The sequence below is a fragment of the Salvelinus namaycush genome, unplaced genomic scaffold (assembly GCF_016432855.1).
Source record: "Salvelinus namaycush isolate Seneca unplaced genomic scaffold, SaNama_1.0 Scaffold400, whole genome shotgun sequence".
Classification (NCBI taxonomy): domain Eukaryota; kingdom Metazoa; phylum Chordata; class Actinopteri; order Salmoniformes; family Salmonidae; genus Salvelinus; species Salvelinus namaycush.
The window spans coordinates 31,199-52,253 of record NW_024061009.1 but is presented as its reverse complement, the minus strand read 5'-3'; the positions used below and the strand labels follow the sequence as shown (position 1 = coordinate 52,253).

General features: G+C 44.2%; 1 protein-coding gene across 1 annotated transcript in view; it reads right to left on the bottom strand.

The window, feature by feature from the left end:
• The window catches only part of LOC120041053 (E3 SUMO-protein ligase PIAS1-like), a 71,295-nt gene extending 55,338 nt beyond the window's left edge, over window positions 1-15,957 (bottom strand). The window contains exon 1 of the mRNA XM_038986019.1: window positions 15,926-15,957. Within this exon, the coding sequence (XP_038841947.1) occupies window positions 15,926-15,949 (24 nt within the window). The 5' untranslated portion in view covers window positions 15,950-15,957. The remainder of the gene's footprint in view (window positions 1-15,925) is intronic.
• Between the last annotated feature and the right edge of the window lie 5,098 nt (window positions 15,958-21,055).

Genomic DNA, 21,055 nt, shown 5'->3' with positions numbered 1-21,055 from the left:
TTCATGGTCCACACAACCTATAGTAAGGACCCGGTGTTAGACGGTAGACTAGCCAAGTAGCTGGAAAGGGCTCCATGGTCCACACGACCTATAGTAAGGACCCGGTGTTAGACGGTAGACTAGCCAAGTAGCTGGAAAGGGCTCCATGGTCCACACGACCTATAGTAAGGACCCGGTGTTAGACGGTAGACTAGCCAAGTAGCTGGAAAGGGCTCCATGGTCCACACGACCTATAGTATGGACCCGGTGTTAGACGGTAGACTAGCCAAGTAGCTGGAAAGGGCTCCATGGTCCACACAACCTATAGTAAGGACCCGGTGTTAGACGGTAGACTAGCCAAGTAGCTGGAAAGGGCTCCATGGTCCACAGAACCTATAGTAAGGACCCGGTGTTAGACGGTAGACTAGCCAAGTAGCTGGAAAGGGCTCCATGGTCCACACAACCTATAGTAAGGACCCGGTGTTAGACGGTAGACTAGCCAAGTAGCTGGAAAGGGCTCCATGGTCCACACAGCCTATAGTAAGGACCCGGTGTTAGACGGTAGACTAGCCAAGTAGCTGGAAAGGGCTCCATGGTCCACACGACCTATAGTAAGGACCCGGTGTTAGACGGTAGACTAGCCAAGTAGCTGGAAAGGGCTCCATGGTTCACACAACCTATAGTAAGGACCCGGTGTTAGACGGTAGACTAGCCAAGTAGCTGGAAAGGGCTCCATGGTTCACACAACCTATAGTAAGGACCCGGTGTTAGACGGTAGACTAGCCAAGTAGCTGGAAAGGGCTCCATGGTCCACACGACCTATAGTATGGACCCGGTGTTAGACGGTAGACTAGCCAAGTAGCTGGAAAGGGCTCCATGGTCCACAGAACCTATAGTAAGGACCCGGTGTTAGACGGTAGACTAGCCAAGTAGCTGGAAAGGGCTCCATGGTTCACACGACCTATAGTAAGGACCCGGTGTTAGACGGTAGACTAGCCAAGTAGCTGGAAAGGGCTCCATGGTCCACAAGACCTATAGTATGGACCCGGTGTTAGACGGTAGACTAGCCAAGTAGCTGGAAAGGGCTCCATGGTCCACACGACCTATAGTAAGGACCCGGTGTTAGACGGTAGACTAGCCAAGTAGCTGGAAAGGGCTCCATGGTCCACAGAACCTATAGTAAGGACCCGGTGTTAGACGGTAGACTAGCCAAGTAGCTGGAAAGGGCTCCATGGTCCACAGAACCTATAGTAAGGACCCGGTGTTAGACGGTAGACTAGCCAAGTAGCTGGAAAGGGCTCCATGGTTCACACAACCTATAGTAAGGACCTGGTGTTAGACGGTAGACTAGCCAAGTAGCTGGAAAGGGCTTCATGGTCCACACGACCTATAGTAAGGACCTGGTGTTAGACGGTAGACTAGCCAAGTAGCTGGAAAGGGCTTCATGGTCCACACGACCTATAGTAAGGACCTGGTGTTAGACGGTAGACTAGCCAAGTAGCTGGAAAGGGCTTCATGGTCCACACGACCTATAGTAAGGACCCGGTGTTAGACGGTAGACTAGCCAAGTAGCTGGAAAGGGCTCCATGGTCCACACGACCTATAGTAAGGACCCGGTGTTAGACAGTAGACTAGCCAAGTAGCTGGAAAGGGCTCCATGGTCCACACGACCTATAGTAAGGACCCGGTGTTAGACAGTAGACTAGCCAAGTAGCTGGAAAGGGCTCCATGGTTCACACGACCTATAGTAAGGACCCGGTGTTAGACGGTCGACTAGCCAAGTAGCTGGAAAGGGTTCCGTACCATTAGAAGAGCCCATGTTACTTCTCTAGCTTGTTCTGACACCCTGGGGACAGTTACTGCAGTCCAGTCCAGCACTGCAATCAGAGAGAGAGAGAGATCTGCCTCAGCCTACTGCAATCAGAGAGACTGCGATATCTGCCTCAGCCTACTGCAATCAGAGACTGCGATATCTGCCTCAGCCTACTGCAATCAAAGAGACTGCGATATCTGCCTCAGCCTACTGCAATCAGAGAGACTGCGATATCTGCCTCAGCCTACTGCAATCAGAGAGACTGCGATATCTGCCTCAGCCTACTGCAATCAGAGAGACTGCGATATCTGCCTCAGCCTACTGCAATCAGAGAGACTGCGATATCTGCCTCAGCCTACTGCAATCAGAGAGACTGCGATATCTGCCTCAGCCTACTGCAATCAGAGAGACTGAGATATCTGCCTCAGCCTACTGCAATCAGAGAGACTGAGATATCTGCCTCAGCCTACTGCAATCAGAGAGACTGAGATATCTGCCTCAGCCTACTGCAATCAGAGAGACTGAGATATCTGCCTCAGCCTACTGCAATCAGAGAGACTGAGATATCTGCCTCAGCCTACTGCAATCAGAGAGACTGAGATATCTGCCTCAGCCTACTGCAATCAGAGAGACTGAGATATCTGCCTCAGCCTACTGCAATCAGAGAGACTGAGATATCTGCCTCAGCCTACTGCAATCAGAGAGACTGAGATATCTGCCTCAGCCTACTGCAATCAGAGAGACTGAGATATCTGCCTCAGCCTACTGCAATCAGAGAGACTGAGATATCTGCCTCAGCCTACTGCAATCAGAGAGACTGAGATATCTGCCTCAGCCTACTGCAATCAGAGAGACTGAGATATCTGCCTCAGCCTACTGCAATCAGAGAGACTGAGATATCTGCCTCAGCCTACTGCAATCAGAGAGACTGAGATATCTGCCTCAGCCTACTGCAATCAGAGAGACTGAGATATCTGCCTCAGCCTACTGCAATCAGAGAGACTGAGATATCTGCCTCAGCCTACTGCAATCAGAGAGACTGAGATATCTGCCTCAGCCTACTGCAATCAGAGAGACTGAGATATCTGCCTCAGCCTACTGCAATCAGAGAGACTGAGATATCTGCCTCAGCCTACTGCAATCGGAGAGACTGAGATATCTGCCTCAGCCTACTGCAATCAGAGAGACTGAGATATCTGCCTCAGCCTACTGCAATCAGAGAGACTGAGATATCTGCCTCAGCCTACTGCTCGGTGCTTAGTCTCATAACCTCATCTCCACTGCACTCCAGCCTCAACTCCCTCACTCATCCACACATAGGCCTCTACACAGCGGCATGGTTTTGGAGTGCACTGCTGCCTCGTGCATAGAAGATCGGCCAGTGAGTCCAGAGAGGCCAGTGAGTCCAGAGAGGCCAGTGAGTCCAGAGAGGCCAGTGAGTCCAGAGGCCAGTGAGTCCACAGAGGTTGACCATTAGGTAGCCCGTCTGGTTCTTTCAGTAGACTCCAGTCAGGTGTGGTTCTGCTTGCCGGCTGACTCCAGTCAGGTGTGGTTCTGCTTGCCGGCTGACTCCAGTTCCAAGTAACTTGCAATGACACAGGAAACTTCATGCAAATTTCTGCACAGTCGTTTGACACCGAAATAAACAAGTGAAACCAACGTATACTGTTAGGGTTACGATGTTTTCTTTAAAATGTCTGTTTCCGGGAATAGAAAGGGGATTTCCTCTGTTGTGGCCTAACATGCCAACTGAAATTAAATCCAAATGGTTAGAGCATCCACTTCCACTAGAAATACATCTAGTCTTCGGCCCACTCGATTTCTTAATGAGACATGTTCAGCTCAGAGGGGATTGGGAGAGGCCAGGGGAAGAGGCCAGGGGAGAGGCCGGTGGAGAGGCCAGGGGAAGAGGCCGGTGGAGAGGCCGGTGGAGAGGCCGGGGGAGAGGACAGGGGAGAGGACAGGGGAGAGGCCGGTGGAGAGGCCGGGGGAGAGGACGGGGGAGAGGACGGGGGAGAGGCCGGGGGAGAGGCCAGGGGAGAGGTCAGGTGAGAGGTCAGGGGAGAGGTCAGGGGAGTGGCCAGGGGAGAGGCCAGGGGAGAGGTCAGGGGAGAGGCCCGGGGAGAGGCCAGGGGAGAGGTCAGGGGAGAGGCCAGGGGAGAGGCCAGGGGAGAGGCCAGGGGAGAGGCCAGGGGAGAGGCCAGGGGAGAGGCCAGGGGAGAGGCCAGGGGAGAGGCCAGGGGAGAGGCCAGGGGAGAGGCCGGGGGAGAGGCCGGGGGAGTGGCCGGGGGATGTGCCCAGTTCAACGTTTAGTCATTATTAAGTGAGGGTGAGACCGGGTCACAACCTGCTGTCATGTCCATTAAAATCTATGCAATATTTGGGGTAATGGTTGTTTTAATTGTCTACGATAGTAACATGGTATCAGAAAATTAAGTTTCACTTTTTATAGGAGCATAATTAAAAAACAATAAGAAACTGGCAATTTAAAGCATTTAGTTTTTATTTTAGGTTCATCCTTAGACAGTGTCTCTGTACTGCAGTAGTGTAACTAAAGGCTGTGGGAAGGTGTGCAGAGGGCTAACTGTGAGGAGAAACTGTCAAACCTGTAAATAGGTACTGGAGCTGCTCCCAGGTAGGAGGAAATCATCTGTTGAGAGAGGTGATATATTTCCCCTCCCAATCCTTCTGCTGCTTTCTCTCTGCAGCCTTAACAACATATTCACACCTTTCTCTCTGCAGATATAAGAACATATTCCCACCTTTCTCTCTGCAGATATAAGAACATATTCCCACCTTTCTCTCTGCAGATATAAGAACATATTCCCACCTTTCTCTCTGCAGATATAAGAACATATTCCCACCTTTCTCTCTGCAGATATAAGAACATATTCCCACCTTTCTCTCTGCAGATATAAGAACATATTCCCACCTTTCTCTCTGCAGATATAAGAACATATTCCCACCTTTCTCTCTGCAGATATAAGAACATATTCCCACCTTTCTCTCTGCAGATATAAGAACATATTCACACCTTTCTCTCTGCAGATATAAGAACATATTCCCACCTTTCTCTCTGCAGATATAAGAACATATTCCCACCTTTCTCTCTGCAGATATAAGAACATATTCCCACCTTTCTCTCTGCAGATATAAGAACATATTCCCACCTTTCTCTCTGCAGATATAAGAACATATTCACACCTTTCCTCAACAAGAGGAACAGTACAACCACCACTGTTATACAACAAGAGGAACAGTACAACCACCACTGTTATAGCCTAGGCTTTGATCAGACAGAACTTTTCAACTGATCTGACGTCAGCCGTAAACCTGGTCTGAAAACCTAGATATCCAAACTTGCTACCCAAAGAAGCTTCAATGCAAATGATTTTCAAACCTGCTTCCATTACATGTCCAGCCAGCCCATAACACCAGTTATGTTTCCACGGCAACACAGGGCTTCAAAATCACCTCGGCTGGTAGCGAGCAGAGGCAGGCTATTTTGGGCAGAAATTGTAAATTATACTTTTGGTACCCGAAGGCTATAATGAAATTTCACAATCTGTCTCAACCCCACACTGTGCATTGATCAATAAAGGTATTGTGACCAATAAAAGGGAAGACTGACCTCAGTAAAACCAAATGTGTTTCTGCTATTTTACCTCCACCATCGCTCCTCTATGAGCAGTCTGGCTGGACGATGCCATTGATGATCTAAGGCACTCATCTATTTAACTTCAACTAAATGTCTGTGACTGTTCTTAAGGAGAAGTCATGCTGTGTCAATACAGTACGTTTCTCTTAGTCAGCTCCAAGACTGGGAAATATGCCTCAGTCCCCCATTAATGAAATCCACCTGTGAAGAATCGGATTGTCACAAACAGTCCAGTCCAATAACATAGCCTCTCAGTTACTAGTTAGTCATGATGCAATGGAACAGTTTGAAAAGTAGTAGGCTATGAGTTCAAAGCAGTAACATCACACCACACAACCGCTGTCATCTCTCACACACACACACGAGAAGAAAACAGTCATCAACCACTTTGGTGATTACTGAGCACACGTCTCTTCTGAATAGCACTGATCCTACCTATGAGAGGTAGCCTGGTGCTGAGAGAGAGAGAGACAGAGAGAGAGACAGAGGGAGAGAGAGAGAGAGGGAGAGAGAGAGACAGAGGGAGAGAGAGAGACAGAGGGAGAGAGAGAGAGACAGAGGGAGAGAGAGAGAGACAGAGAGACAGAGAGAGAGAGGCAGAGAGACAGAGAGAGAGAGAGACAGAGGGAGAGAGAGAGAGAGACAGAGAGAGACAGAGGGAGAGAGAGACAGAGAGACAGAGAGAGCGGGAGAGAGAGAGAGAGGAACCGTGTCATTTAGAGATTAGCCTAGCCACAGGCTCTACAAATAGACTTCACCTGTAAGCTTCCAGAGCAGGAGGAGTTACTGTACAGGCCCGTTGGTGCAGCTGTCTGCAGAATGAGACTAATGCAGATGAAGGACATTTACAATAGAAACAATTAAAATCTTTTAAGCAACAATATAGTCTGCGTCTTGTCTATAGCTTCCAAAAACAATCAACGCAATACATTTGAGGCCATTTTTGGCCTATTTCTGACAGATTTCAGGGACCTCAGATTATTTGAAGCCTAAAAGTTGAGTTATGGATCAATGCATCTTGAAGCACGGGTCACATCCTGTTCCAATCTAAGGGGTAGATTTAATATTCTAGCGGTTTCTATGCCAATTAGCAGATGCTTAAATCCAAAGCGATTTACAGTCATGCGTGCATACATTTTACATATGGGTGGTACCAGGAATTGAACCCACTATCCTGGCTACAGAGTTACAGAATCAGACCCGTGTTACCTACAGAATCAGACCCGTGTTACCTACAGAATCAGACCCGTGTTACCTACAGAATCAGACCCGTGTTACCTACAGAATCAGACCCGTGTTACCTACAGAATCAGACCCGTGTTACCTACAGAATCAGACCCGTGTTACCTACAGAATCAGACCCGTGTTACCTACAGAATCAGACCTGTATTGCAACTCAACAGGGATGAGAAAGACATCTCTGAATCATTTGATCACATTACCAATCAAGCAACTGATGAACTTTGGACCACCTCACACCTCTACAGAGGCTAGTTCAGGGGAGAGACTGACTCAGTGAGCACTACAACCACTAGCTGTGGATCACGAAATCTGCAAAGCCTTTTTCTCACTAACATTACCACTGGGAGGGAGGGTATAGCCTCTGGCATTAAAAACATGGAGTCTTGTATTCTCACTTCTTCAAATCCCCAACCCTGGAAGACACCAGGTCAGTGGGTCTAGCATTCACCGCAGAGCTAAGGATAAGAGAAAGAGACAGAATGGCACTGACTGCCTCCACTGTAGTGATGATCTGATGTACTGACTGCCTCCACTGTAGTGATGATCTGATGTACTGACTGCCTCCACTGTAGTGATGATCTGATGTACTGACTGCCTCCACTGTAGTGATGATCTGATGTACTGACTGCCTCCACTGTAGTGTTGATGATCTGATGTACTGACTGCCTCCACTGTAGTGTTGATGATCTGATGTACTGACTGCCTCCACTGTAGTAATGATGATCTGATGTACTGACTGCCTCCACTGTAGTGATGATCTCATGTACTGACTGCCTCCACTGTAGTGTTGATGATCTGATGTACTGACTGCCTCCACTGTAGTGTTGATGATCTGATGTACTGACTGCCTCCACTGTAGTGATGATGATCTGATGTACTGACTGCCTCCACTGTAGTGATGATCTGATGTACTGACTGCCTCCACTGTAGTGTTGATCTGATGTACTGACTGCCTCCACTGTAGTGATGATCTGATGTACTGACTGCCTCCACTGTAGTGTTGATGATCTGATGTACTGACTACCTCCACCGTAGTGTTGATCTGATGTACTGACTGCCTCCACTGTAGTGATGTTCTGATGCACTGACTGCCTCCACTGTAGTGATGATCTGATGTACTGACTGCCTCCACTGTAGTGATGATCTGATGTACTGACTGCCTCCACTGTAGTGATGATCTGATGTACTGACTGCCTCCACTGTAGTGATGATGATCTGATGTACTGACTGCCTCCACTGTAGTGATGATCTGATGTACTGACTGCCTCCACTGTAGTAATGATCTGATGTACTGACTGCCTCCACTGTAGTAATGATCTGATGATCTGACTGCCTCCACTGTAGTGATGATCTGATGTACTGACTGCCTCCACTGTAGTGATGATCTGATGTACTGACTGCCTCCACTGTAGTGATGATCTGATGTACTGACTGCCTCCACTGTAGTAATGATCTGATGTACTGACTGCCTCCACTGTAGTGATGATCTGATGTACTGACTGCCTCCACTGTAGTGATGATGATCTGATGTACTGACTGCCTCCACTGTAGTGATGATCTGATGTACTGACTGCCTCCACTGTAGTGATGATCTGATGTACTGACTGCCTCCACTGTAGTGATGATCTGATGTACTGACTGCCTCCACTGTAGTAATGATCTGATGTACTGACTGCCTCCACTGTAGTGATGATCTGATGTACTGACTGCCTCCACTGTAGTGATGATCTGATGTACTGACTGCCTCCACTGTAGTGATGATGATCTGATGTACTGACTGCCTCCACTGTAGTGATGATGATCTGATGTACTGACTGCCTCCACTGTAGTGATGATGATCTGATGTACTGACTGCCTCCACTGTAGTGATGATCTGATGTACTGACTGCCTCCACTGTAGTGATGATCTGATGTACTGACTGCCTCCACTGTAGTGATGATCTGATGTACTGACTGCCTCCACTGTAGTGATGATCTGATGTACTGACTGCCTCCACTGTAGTAATGATCTGATGTACTGACTGCCTCCACTGTAGTGTTGATGATCTGATGTACTGACTGCCTCCACTGTAGTGATGATCTGATGATCTGACTGCCCCCACTGTAGTGTTGATGATCTGATGTACTGACTGCCTCCACTGTAGTGTTGATGATCTGATGTACTGACTGCCTCCACTGTAGTGTTGATGATCTGATGTACTGACTGCCTCCACTGTAGTGATGATCTGATGTACTGACTGCCTCCACTGTAGTGATGATGATCTGATGTACTGACTGCCTCCACTGTAGTGATGATCTGATGTACTGACTGCCTCCACTGTAGTGATGATGATCTGATGTACTGACTGCCTCCACTGTAGTGATGATGATCTGATGTACTGACTGCCTCCACTGTAGTGTTGATCTGATGTACTGACTGCCTCCACTGTAGTGATGATGATCTGATGTACTGACTGCCTCCACTGTAGTGATGATGATCTGATGTACTGACTGCCTCCACTGTAGTGATGATGATCTGATGTACTGACTGCCTCCACTGTAGTGATGATGATCTGATGTACTGACTGCCTCCACTGTAGTGTTGATGATCTGATGTACTGACTGCCTCCACTGTAGTGTTGATGATCTGATGTACTGACTGCCTCCACTGTAGTGATGATGATCTGATGTACTGACTGCCTCCACTGTAGTGATGATCTGATGTACTGACTGCCTCCACTGTAGTGATGATCTGATGTACTGACTGCCTCCACTGTAGTAATGATGATATGATGTACTGACTGCCTCCACTGTAGTAATGATCTGATGATCTGACTGCCCCCACTGTAGTGATGATCTGATGTACTGACTGCCTCCACTGTAGTGATGATGATCTGATGTACTGACTGCCTCCACTGTAGTGATGATGATCTGATGTACTGACTGCCTCCACTGTAGTGATGATGATCTGATGTACTGACTGCCTCCACTGTAGTGATGATGATCTGATGTACTGACTGCCTCCACTGTAGTGATGATGATCTGATGTACTGACTGCCTCCACTGTAGTGATGATCTGATGTACTGACTGCCTCCACTGTAGTGTTGATGATCTGATGTACTGACTGCCTCCACTGTAGTGTTGATGATCTGATGTACTGACTGCCTCCACTGTAGTGTTGATGATCTGATGTACTGACTGCCTCCACTGTAGTGATGATCTGATGTACTGACTGCCTCCACTGTAGTGATGATCTGATGTACTGACTGCCTCCACTGTAGTGATGATCTGATGTACTGACTGCCTCCACTGTAGTGATGATGATCTGATGTACTGACTGCCTCCACTGTAGTGTTGATGATCTGATGTACTGACTGCCTCCACTGTAGTGATGATGATCTGATGTACTGACTGCCTCCACTGTAGTGATGATGATCTGATGTACTGACTGCCTCCACTGTAGTGATGTTGATCTGATGTACTGACTGCCTCCACTGTAGTGATGATGATCTGATGTACTGACTGCCTCCACTGTAGTGATGATGATCTGATGTACTGACTGCCTCCACTGTAGTAATGATGATATGATGTACTGACTGCCTCCACTGTAGTAATGATGATATGATGTACTGACTGCCTCCACTGTAGTAATGATCTGATGTACTGACTGCCTCCACTGTAGTGATGATCTGATGTACTGACTGCCTCCACTGTAGTGATGATGATCTGATGTACTGACTGCCTCCACTGTAGTGTTGATGATCTGATGTACTGACTGCCTCCACTGTAGTGATGATCTGATGTACTGACTGCCTACACTGTAGTAATGATCTGATGTACTGACTGCCTCCACTGTAGTGATGATCTGATGTACTGACTGCCTCCACTGTAGTAATGATGATATGATGTACTGACTGCCTCCACTGTAGTAATGATCTGATGTACTGACTGCCTCCACTGTAGTGATGATCTGATGTACTGACTGCCTCCACTGTAGTGATGATGATCTGATGTACTGACTGCCTCCACTGTAGTGATGATCTGATGTACTGACTGCCTCCACTGTAGTGATGATCTGATGTACTGACTGCCTCCACTGTAGTAATGATATGATGTACTGACTGCCTCCACTGTAGTGTTGATGATCTGATGTACTGACTGCCCCCACTGTAGTGATGATCTGATGTACTGACTGCCTCCACTGTAGTGATGATCTGATGTACTGACTGCCTCCACTGTAGTGATGATGATCTGATGTACTGACTGCCTCCACTGTAGTGTTGATGATCTGATGTACTGACTGCCTCCACTGTAGTGATGATCTGATGATCTGACTGCCTCCACTGTAGTGATTATCTGATGTACTGACTGCCTCCACTGTAGTGATGATCTGATGTACTGACTGCCTCCACTGTAGTGATGATCTGATGTACTGACTGCCTCCACTGTAGTGATGATCTGATGTACTGACTGCCTCCACTGTAGTGATGATCTGATGTACTGACTGCCTCCACTGTAGTGATGATCTGATGTACTGACTGCCTCCACTGTAGTGATGATCTGATGTACTGACTGCCTCCACTGTAGTGTTGATGATCTGATGTACTGACTGCCTCCACTGTAGTACTGATCTGATGTACTGACTGCCCCCACTGTAGTGATTATCTGATGTCAGTGTAATGATTTGCAAGAAACACGAAGTGTTAATCATCAGAGGTGAAATACTATTTGTGGAAAGCAATCTCATGTCATAGGAAGTCAATCTGCTCCGAGTTTGAGCCTGGACATGGTTTAGGAACAGAAACTAACAACAGACAAAGTGTGTGAAGAATAAAGACTTAAACACCAATGCCGTGCCGATGAAGAGATACACCCGAGGACATTCATATGGACTTAGTTTCCAAGCACACAGCAATAGCAACACTTTGGAGTAGAGTATAAAAATATCCCTCAGATCAATAGCAGCTCAAAGGGTGCCTTGTCAAGCATCGGGAATCTTCAGTTAGGCCTAACTCATATTGTCCGCTGCAATGTCTCACAATAGATGTGCAGACTGAGACAAGTCATAATAAAACACAGTCTGAAATACTGTTCCAAATCAAATGGTTGACGTGAGAAAACTGATGTCACTCTTTTTGAATCACAAAAACGTCATTTTGAAGTATGTTTACATCTGAATCAATTGCTATTGATTGGTGATCCTAGTACACTAGATTATCAACCGCACGAGCTTTAAATGAAATAATTCTAGGAAGGCAAGTAGGCAACTGCTCTGAAGGCACCATGCAGCAATGCTGAGAGAAATCATTGAGGCAAAAGGTTGCTATGTAGGTTTGCATTTCTGACAACTAGTTTAGGGATAAATGTAGCCTTTGATCATGACTCTCGGTTCCATTACATTACGGCTCTCGGTTCCATTACATTACGGCTCTCGGTTCCATTACATTACGGCTCTCGGTTCCATTACATTACGGCTCTCGGTTCCATTACATTACGGCTCTCGGTTCCATTACATTACGGCTCTCGGTTCCATTACATTACGGCTCTCGGTTCCATTACATTACGGCTCTCGGTTCCATTACATTACGGCTCTCGGTTCCATTACATTACGACTCTCGGTTCCATTACATTACGACTCTCGGTTCCATTACATTACGACTCTCGGTTCCATTACATTACGACTCTCGGTTCCATTACATTACGACTCTCGGTTCCATTACATTACGACTCTCGGTTCCATTACATTACGACTCTCGGTTCCATTACATTACGACTCTCGGTTCCATTACATTACGACTCTCGGTTCCATTACATTACGACTCTCGGTTCCATTACATTACGACTCTCGGTTCCATTACATTACGACTCTCGGTTCCATTACATTACGACTCTCGGTTCCATTACATTACGGCTCTCGGTTCCATTACATTACGGCTCTCGGTTCCATTACATTACGGCTCTCGGTTCCATTACATTACGGCTCTCGGTTCCATTACATTACGGCTCTCGGTTCCATTACATTACGGCTCTCGGTTCCATTACATTACGGCTCTCGGTTCCATTACATTACGGCTCTCGGTTCCATTACATTACGGCTCTCGGTTCCATTACATTACGACTCTCGGTTCCATTACATTACGACTCTCGGTTCCATTACATTACGACTCTCGGTTCCATTACATTACGACTCTCGGTTCCATTACATTACGACTCTCGGTTCCATTACATTACGACTCTCGGTTCCATTACATTACGACTCTCGGTTCCATTACATTACGACTCTCGGTTCCATTACATTACGACTCTCAGTTCCATTACATTACGACTCTCAGTTCCATTACATTACGACTCTCGGTTCCATTACATTACGACTCTCGGTTCCATTACATTACGACTCTCGGTTCCATTACATTACGACTCTCGGTTCCATTACATTACGACTCTCGGTTCCATTACACTACGACTCTCGGTTCCATTACACTACGACTCTCGGTTCCATTACACTACGACTCTCGGTTCCATTACACTACGACTCTCGGTTCCATTACACTACGACTCTCGGTTCCATTACACTACGACTCTCGGTTCCATTACACTACGACTCTCGGTTCCATTACACTACGACTCTCGGTTCCATTACATTACGACTCTCGGTTCCATTACATTACGACTCTCGGTTCCATTACATTACGACTCTCGGTTCCATTACACTACGACTCTCGGTTCCATTACACTACGACTCTCGGTTCCATTACACTACGACTCTCGGTTCCATTACACTACGACTCTCGGTTCCATTACATTACGACTCTCGGTTCCATTACATTACGACTCTCGGTTCCATTACATTACGACTCTCGGTTCCATTACATTACGACTCTCGGTTCCATTACACTACGACTCTCGGTTCCATTACACTACGACTCTCGGTTCCATTACACTACGACTCTCGGTTCCATTACACTACGACTCTCGGTTCCATTACATTACGACTCTCGGTTCCATTACATTACGACTCTCGGTTCCATTACATTACGACTCTCGGTTCCATTACATTACGACTCTCGGTTCCATTACATTACGACTCTCAGTTCCATTACATTACGACTCTCAGTTCCATTACATTACGACTCTCAGTTCCATTACATTACGACTCTCAGTTCCATTACACTACGACTCTCAGTTCCATTACACTACGACTCTCAGTTCCATTACACTACGACTCTCAGTTCCATTACACTACGACTCTCAGTTCCATTACATTACGACTCTCAGTTCCATTACATTACGACTCTCAGTTCCATTACATTACGACTCTCAGTTCCATTACATTACGACTCTCAGTTCCATTACATTACGACTCTCAGTTCCATTACATTACGACTCTCAGTTCCATTACATTACGACTCTCAGTTCCATTACATTACGACTCTCAGTTCCATTACATTACGACTCTCAGTTCCATTACATTACGACTCTCAGTTCCATTACATTACGACTCTCAGTTCCATTACATTACGACTCTCAGTTCCATTACATTACGACTCTCAGTTCCATTACATTACGACTCTCAGTTCCATTACATTACGACTCTCAGTTCCATTACATTACGACTCAGTTCCATTACATTACGACTCTCAGTTCCATTACATTACGACTCTCAGTTCCATTACATTACGACTCTCAGTTCCATTACGACTCTCAGTTCCATTACATTATGCATAAGAGTAATTGGAAGAAGGCATCTTCTGTACAGTTGTGTTAAGAACCCCAGCGCTCGGCCTGAACATGAACAAGCATCGCTTGTAGTACGGTTTTGTACGCATACGAACCTTATCTTCATATCAGCGAGAAATCATTTTCAAAAAAGGTTAAATTGATACACATCTTTATAGGGTATGGGTTCCCACACGGTCATATCTCTAAGTTACAGCGCAAATTAACGGAAGACCTGTGCTAATTAACTATCTAGCATGCTCCGAATACCTGTGTGTAACGGAAGGCCGCAAGAAACGTGTTGTCACTGAAAAATACTGTCGGCTGCAACTGTGATGAAGCCGGTTAAAAGTGTGCAGTAAGTGTATATTTTGTATATGTAGAATTATTTTTGATGTGATATGAATGTAAAGGACTTTATGCTTCTAAAATCGTATCATTGATTCCCGTTTAGATGGAGTATTTGGCTGTCAGACAGTATACCTGTGAAAATAACATTTGGTCATTGGACCTTAAAGAGGACATCTTGGGCTAGGGTAAATTAGGGCTGAACTAACTCAAAACAAGTTACCAGAACTTGAACTATAATGAATGAACCGGCACCCCGGTATATATTAATTTATATTTTACTGCTGCTCTTTAATTACTTGTTACTTTTATCCGTATTTATTGAAACTGCACTGTTAGTTAGGGAATCTACCTACACCTGTTGTATTCGGCGCATGTGACTAATAACATTTGATTTTGATGCAGATGAACGTGTTAAGATTAGCATAAAGTCAAAACGTCTTCAAGGATATCAACATATCAAAAGAACATTGCTACACGTTTTACAACATCGATCACTATGACTCAGTGATAGTCCGCTGGGGAAATAAAAATGCATGAACTTTTTCTCCACACCGCTGTGTAAAAGTTACCTAACTAACCAGGCTACAAAACGTTTTCAAATTAGACCATCTTGTCACTGTTACACCATTAAAAGTGCATAATTTTATGCGTCTTGAGAACTGTATCAAACTGAAAACGCTTGAATATTCGCCTAACCTAGCAAGAACAAGATGTAGTCCTTCTCCCATCGCTAGCGGGAGCCTCTGTTCACTAGCTTGACAGAACGTCAAGACCGCTCGTCCCCTCCAAACGCTGACCAACTAATTAGCTGATAACGGCATCCTCATTCAAACAGTCAACTACGACCCATCATTGTCATAAGATACTTTTTAACTAAATGTCTACAAAATTGACATGGACCGAAAAGGAAAAATACTTTTAATTATTCCGCTAGCTAGCTAATAAAGATATTCTATGCAGGAGACCGCTAACGAACGAGCGGGTCTCTCTCAACATCAACAAAAACATGTTCCAGCTTTCGCCTTATAGTCAATTCCTTTAAAGTTATCCTTTTGCACAAACAACATACATAAATTCACAGTAAAATTAGTTCCTTGTCGTTTAAATTACACATGCGAAGACTTGCGTTGGCATTATATCGTTTGCTAACCGTTTACATTTATAATGATTTCAAGCTGCGCTTTACCTTCAATTCCGCACTCTCCGCCATCTTGCAATTCCTAGTGCAAGCGTGATGACGTAATGTGACGTAGACGACCACTACGCTACGTGCGTGCGTGTGGGTGCAATTAAAATACCTGAAACGTTGTTTGAGTGCTCTAAAACTGTGTTAGTTATGCAGTAGATTTAATCCGTCACATATTTCGTTTCAAGAGATACGTTTAATTGACATGACACTTTAGGCATCTTTTGATGTCCTCAATCAATGCAAAATTCAACAAAACCTAGCTACCTGTGCAGCACAGACATCAATGCCATTATCTTAATTGATTCTAACAATGTTTCTTGTTTACATTTTCCTCTCCCAACCACCAACTCGTTCTTTGTAATGGAGTTGTCTCCATAGAAGTTTTGTACATCATTTCCTCCACAAAAAGAGAGTGACTCTAAGTCTGGCCTGATCTCTCTCTCTCTCTCTCTCTCTCTCTCTCTCTCTCTCTCTCTCTCTCTCTCTCTCTCTCTCTCTCTCTCTCTCTCTCTCTCAGAGAGAGAGAGAGAGAAAAGGGAAATCTTAACGCTACAGCAAACAAAGACATTCTAGACGATTCTGTGCTTCCAACTTTGTGGCAACAGTTTGGGGAAGGCCCTTTCCTGTTTCAGCATGACAATGCCCCCGTGTATAAAGCGAGGTCCATACAGAAATGTTTTTTTCGAGATCAGTGTGGAGGAACTTGACTTGCCTGCACAGAGCCCTGACCTCAACCCCATATAACACCGACTGCGAGCCAGGCCTAATCGCCCAACATTAGTGCCCGACCTCACTAATGTTCTTGTGGCTGAATGGAAGCAAGTCCCCGCAGCAATGTTCCAACATCTAGTGGAAAGCCTTCCCAGAAGAGTGGAGGCTGTTATAGTAGCAAAGGGGGGGGGGGACCAACTCCAATATTAATGCCCATGATTTTGGAATGAGATGTTGGACAATACTTTTGGTCATGTAGTGTATTTACACACTGAGGTTGGAATAATGCTGCAAAATTGTGAGAATTATGATAACGCCGTTGTGTAGTTCATACATGCATGATCTATGAGTAGAATTACTTTCTTACCTTATTAATCAGCCACAAAATCCCTAGTTTGAATAATGCAACTATTTTTCTGGAAGCTGTACTGACCCATTTTCCCTAAATTTTCCACCACATGGGCCAGCCACCTAGCACTTTGACTTCAACCAATGAGCTTCAGCCCCTCGCCATATGGTGTATATGAAAGCTAGCAAGAGGCACATGATGCACCCACAGCAGAGCGAGAGAGACAGCAATGACTTGGTGCACATGTCTGCACATATGTGACATAGTACACCACTTTTGGCATGTGAGTACTACTTTCAGAACTACTGGCTAAAAAGTATACAAGAGTACCGGAGAATCCCTTTAATAGACCAATAAGACAGAGAGTTCCAAACTTCTGTCAATAATAGCTACATGTTCAGTTGTCCTCTCCTCACTCAGACCACTCCCAGACAATCCTAGCTAAATTCTTGCTTGAGAAATTGTCCTTTACTAAGAAGCAAATTTTGTTTGTTTTCAATTAAACTGGTCCAATATAATGACAGTGAGGTACTTCATTGTTATCCAGAAATGATTTGACATGGAGATAAAAAGGGCTGCATTGGACCTTTTAAAACAGTTCATAGTGTACTCTCTCTTCAACTACAAACATTTTACAACGTTGCCCACCCTGAATGCATCTTTATAATATAGACTAACAAGGTGTCTAAAGCACCCAATAAATTAGTTCCAATAGGATTGGTAAACACGCAGCAACAGGAAAACTAGTTTGGAACGAGATAGCAGTGGGATTGGGCACTGCTTCAGAATAGGGACCTATCGACTTAACGTTTGAAAAGTTATAAATGCTGGACATTCATGAGCCAGTAGATGGCACTATCTCCATTGTCCAGTAGATGGCAGTATCTCCATTGTAATTCAGACTATGCTAAATACAGATTCCCCACAATTTTTCTGACATTTATAGAGCCCCCAAAGTCCTCATCAAATTGTTAATATGACTATGTTATCTCTAATCATGAATAAGATAATGCCCCCCAGCTTTCCAGTGTTGTACTTATATCTATGTATTTTCTTTGGTTATACCATACATGGCTACTCCTTATCCCTAAGAGGGACATGAATAGAACACTGGGTGGAGTACGTGACTCCCTAACAATGCAATTCATCTTCAATGTAATGATTGATGACACAAATCCATTACGGATTACTTTAGTCAACCATAGAAGGCTCACGTGGAGGGGCTATTTGAACAGGGACGGCTGTTGCACATTTTCCAGTCCCCACCTGTTCAATGTGATGTCCACAGTGACAGGACAAGTGCAGGTTAACGTTGTATTGGCCTTTGTCAAATAAGTCATTTAAAGTTATGATTCCAACATTGGCATAATGATCAGGAACAAACAGTATTTCTAATAGGTTGATAAACGTGTACCTCTATGATGTACAAAACCGTACCCTTTCATTCTCATGTTTGGCCGGGCCATTTTGAACAATTGTAACAAGTAAGCAAATAAATCTGAAATCATTCACTGTGAAAATGGGTTCACTCATTACAACTGATATTTAAGTGGGCTTTTATATGTTTGGGCGAACCACGACAAACAGTTTGAGTGACTTTCAAAAGAGTATTGTTTGGTATTGAGGGCAGCCCTCCGCTACTATTTACCAAGGGTGTAATGGGTTATGTGGTCTGTTCATTCTTATAATTTAAGAAGACTTTTATTCATGGCTTCTCACAATCATACTCAATTATACAGTCATACTAAAATATATCTTAAAAAATATCATGATAAAAACTGAAAAAGAATCATACTTCAACGGTATCTGTTAATCATTGTGATGTAATCAATGGCACTATGTCAGTATTTCACTCAAATGTCAGTTGAACTTGTGAAGTTGTGTTGAGTCAAATGTTTAATAGTTTGTGATATTATGAGGCTTAACAAGCCAGTAAATATATAAATGATCATATCAATACTGTGTTCCTGATCTAAAATATACCATGTGCAAAAAAAAAAAGATCACATCACTTGTGTTTAATGCCATTCTTATGTGGATGGAACAGGAAAATGAACACTACGGTTCATAAACAACTTCTTCAGTATACCGTGTAACTATTGTAACGTGTTACAATAGACACACGAGTGGTTAGTATTCAAATGAAAAGGTGCCTTCATATGGGGACCAATTACCATCAAAAAAGATTAATATTCAACATGCATCACTGCCATTATGCGAGCATCTTTCTTACTCTCTTGTGCCTAGGGACAGAGGGCCATCTAAAGAGCATTTAATCAATAGCTATTAGGCTTCACATCAGAATAATTAGATTTCACTATTAAACAGGGCTATTCCCCTGACAGAATGTCGAACATAACTTGACTGGACTTCTGAGACAGCCCATGTATGGAATGAATCGTTTGATATGATATAAAACAAAAAATGTAACAACCTGAATGCTAAATTTATTTTAAATCATGCTGTTATTCCTTAAAGGTTCCAGCAGGTGTCAGTATCGTTCCTATTAAGAGACATTCAGGAGACGAGGCAAAAAGAGGATTAACTTTTTAATCGTATTTTACATTAATTTCTGATATAATACATACATGAGTCTTATTGGCCCTTAATGGGGTCACAACAACACTTTTTAAAGGTCATATATATCGTGGAAAAAATAACCAACTGGCTTGGAATTGATTTTTAAAAAAAGAATGGTTACAGAAATCAACTGCACAACATGGAATTCAGTCACAAATGGCAGTTTCAAGTCTCTTTACGTGGCGTCTTGGTTTCCTTTAATCTCATCCCCACTTATAACTCTTGCCATGCACAAAGGATTGACATGACAAAATAAAGCCTACAGGACATAATTAAATACACAACAAATAGGTTTGGTTTCTGTGCCTGTGGTTTATTTAATGTATGGTAGGGTTCTGACGAGGATTCAAACCCTTTATTAAGTACAACAGAAGCTGGGTGTGTCTTGTAACCGAATGCTCAAATCATACGGAAGAAATATACCTTTTATAATGAATATACTGTACATGGTATCTATGTATGATTAAAAACAATCATAGTTGAGACTGAATGAACATTCTATTCACTGTAAAAGACTTGTGTTCTGTTGTGACATTTTAGGCAAATGGAACCTTTTTAATTAGCTCAAGGTTGAAAGGTCATTGGTTACTTCGAAAATAAGTGCTAGAATAAATGTTGGCGCCATTAGAACAGTGTTTCCCTTTCCTGGTCCTGGGGACCCAAAGCGGTGCACATTTTAGTTTTTGTAACAACACTCACACACTTGAGTCAACTAATCAACAATTCATCATCAAGCCTTTGATTTGAATCAGGTGTGTTAGGGCTAGGACAAACTAAAAGGGTGCACCACCTTTGGATCCCCCTGGTCAAGCATTTGGGAAACGCTGCATTAGAAGGAAGTGTATTCTATACATTAGATGCCTAACAGAGTTTACTTTATCCAGATCAGTAGTAATGTTGCCAATTTTTTAAAGTGCTTTACATCAATAATATACATTGTTAAATGTTTCAGATGAACAGAACAGATTAACGACTAACTTAAACACAAATAAATATATGTAAAAACACATACATGTGGTAAAACAACCCAAGAATGCTAGGATTCATGTTACTTATGAAATATCACATTATACAACTCATTGCACATCTCCACATATATATATATATATACGGGATATATAAAGAGCAATGGATTATGATTCAAAGGGACTTGGTGAGTCCATATCAAGAGCTCTTTACAACTTGATAACTGTCTATAAATACACCACATACAATGGACCAGTCGTTTGGTCTTGGTGTATCGTCAAGAGTTCTTTTCAATGGAAGGTCTAGTTCTCCTAACCTCCATAGCCACTTCTTCTGGGTTAAATAAATAGCGCTGGAGTGTGTACACAGGTTGTGAATCCTTGGATGACTGGTGAGGGAGGGCAAAGGTCAAGAAGTTACGGAGAGACTGTGACTACTTGAGGTGGGTGTCTCTCTTTTTGGCTGCAGTGAGCTGTACTGGAGTCAGTGTGTGTGGGGGGGGGGGGGGGGGGGGGGGTCTA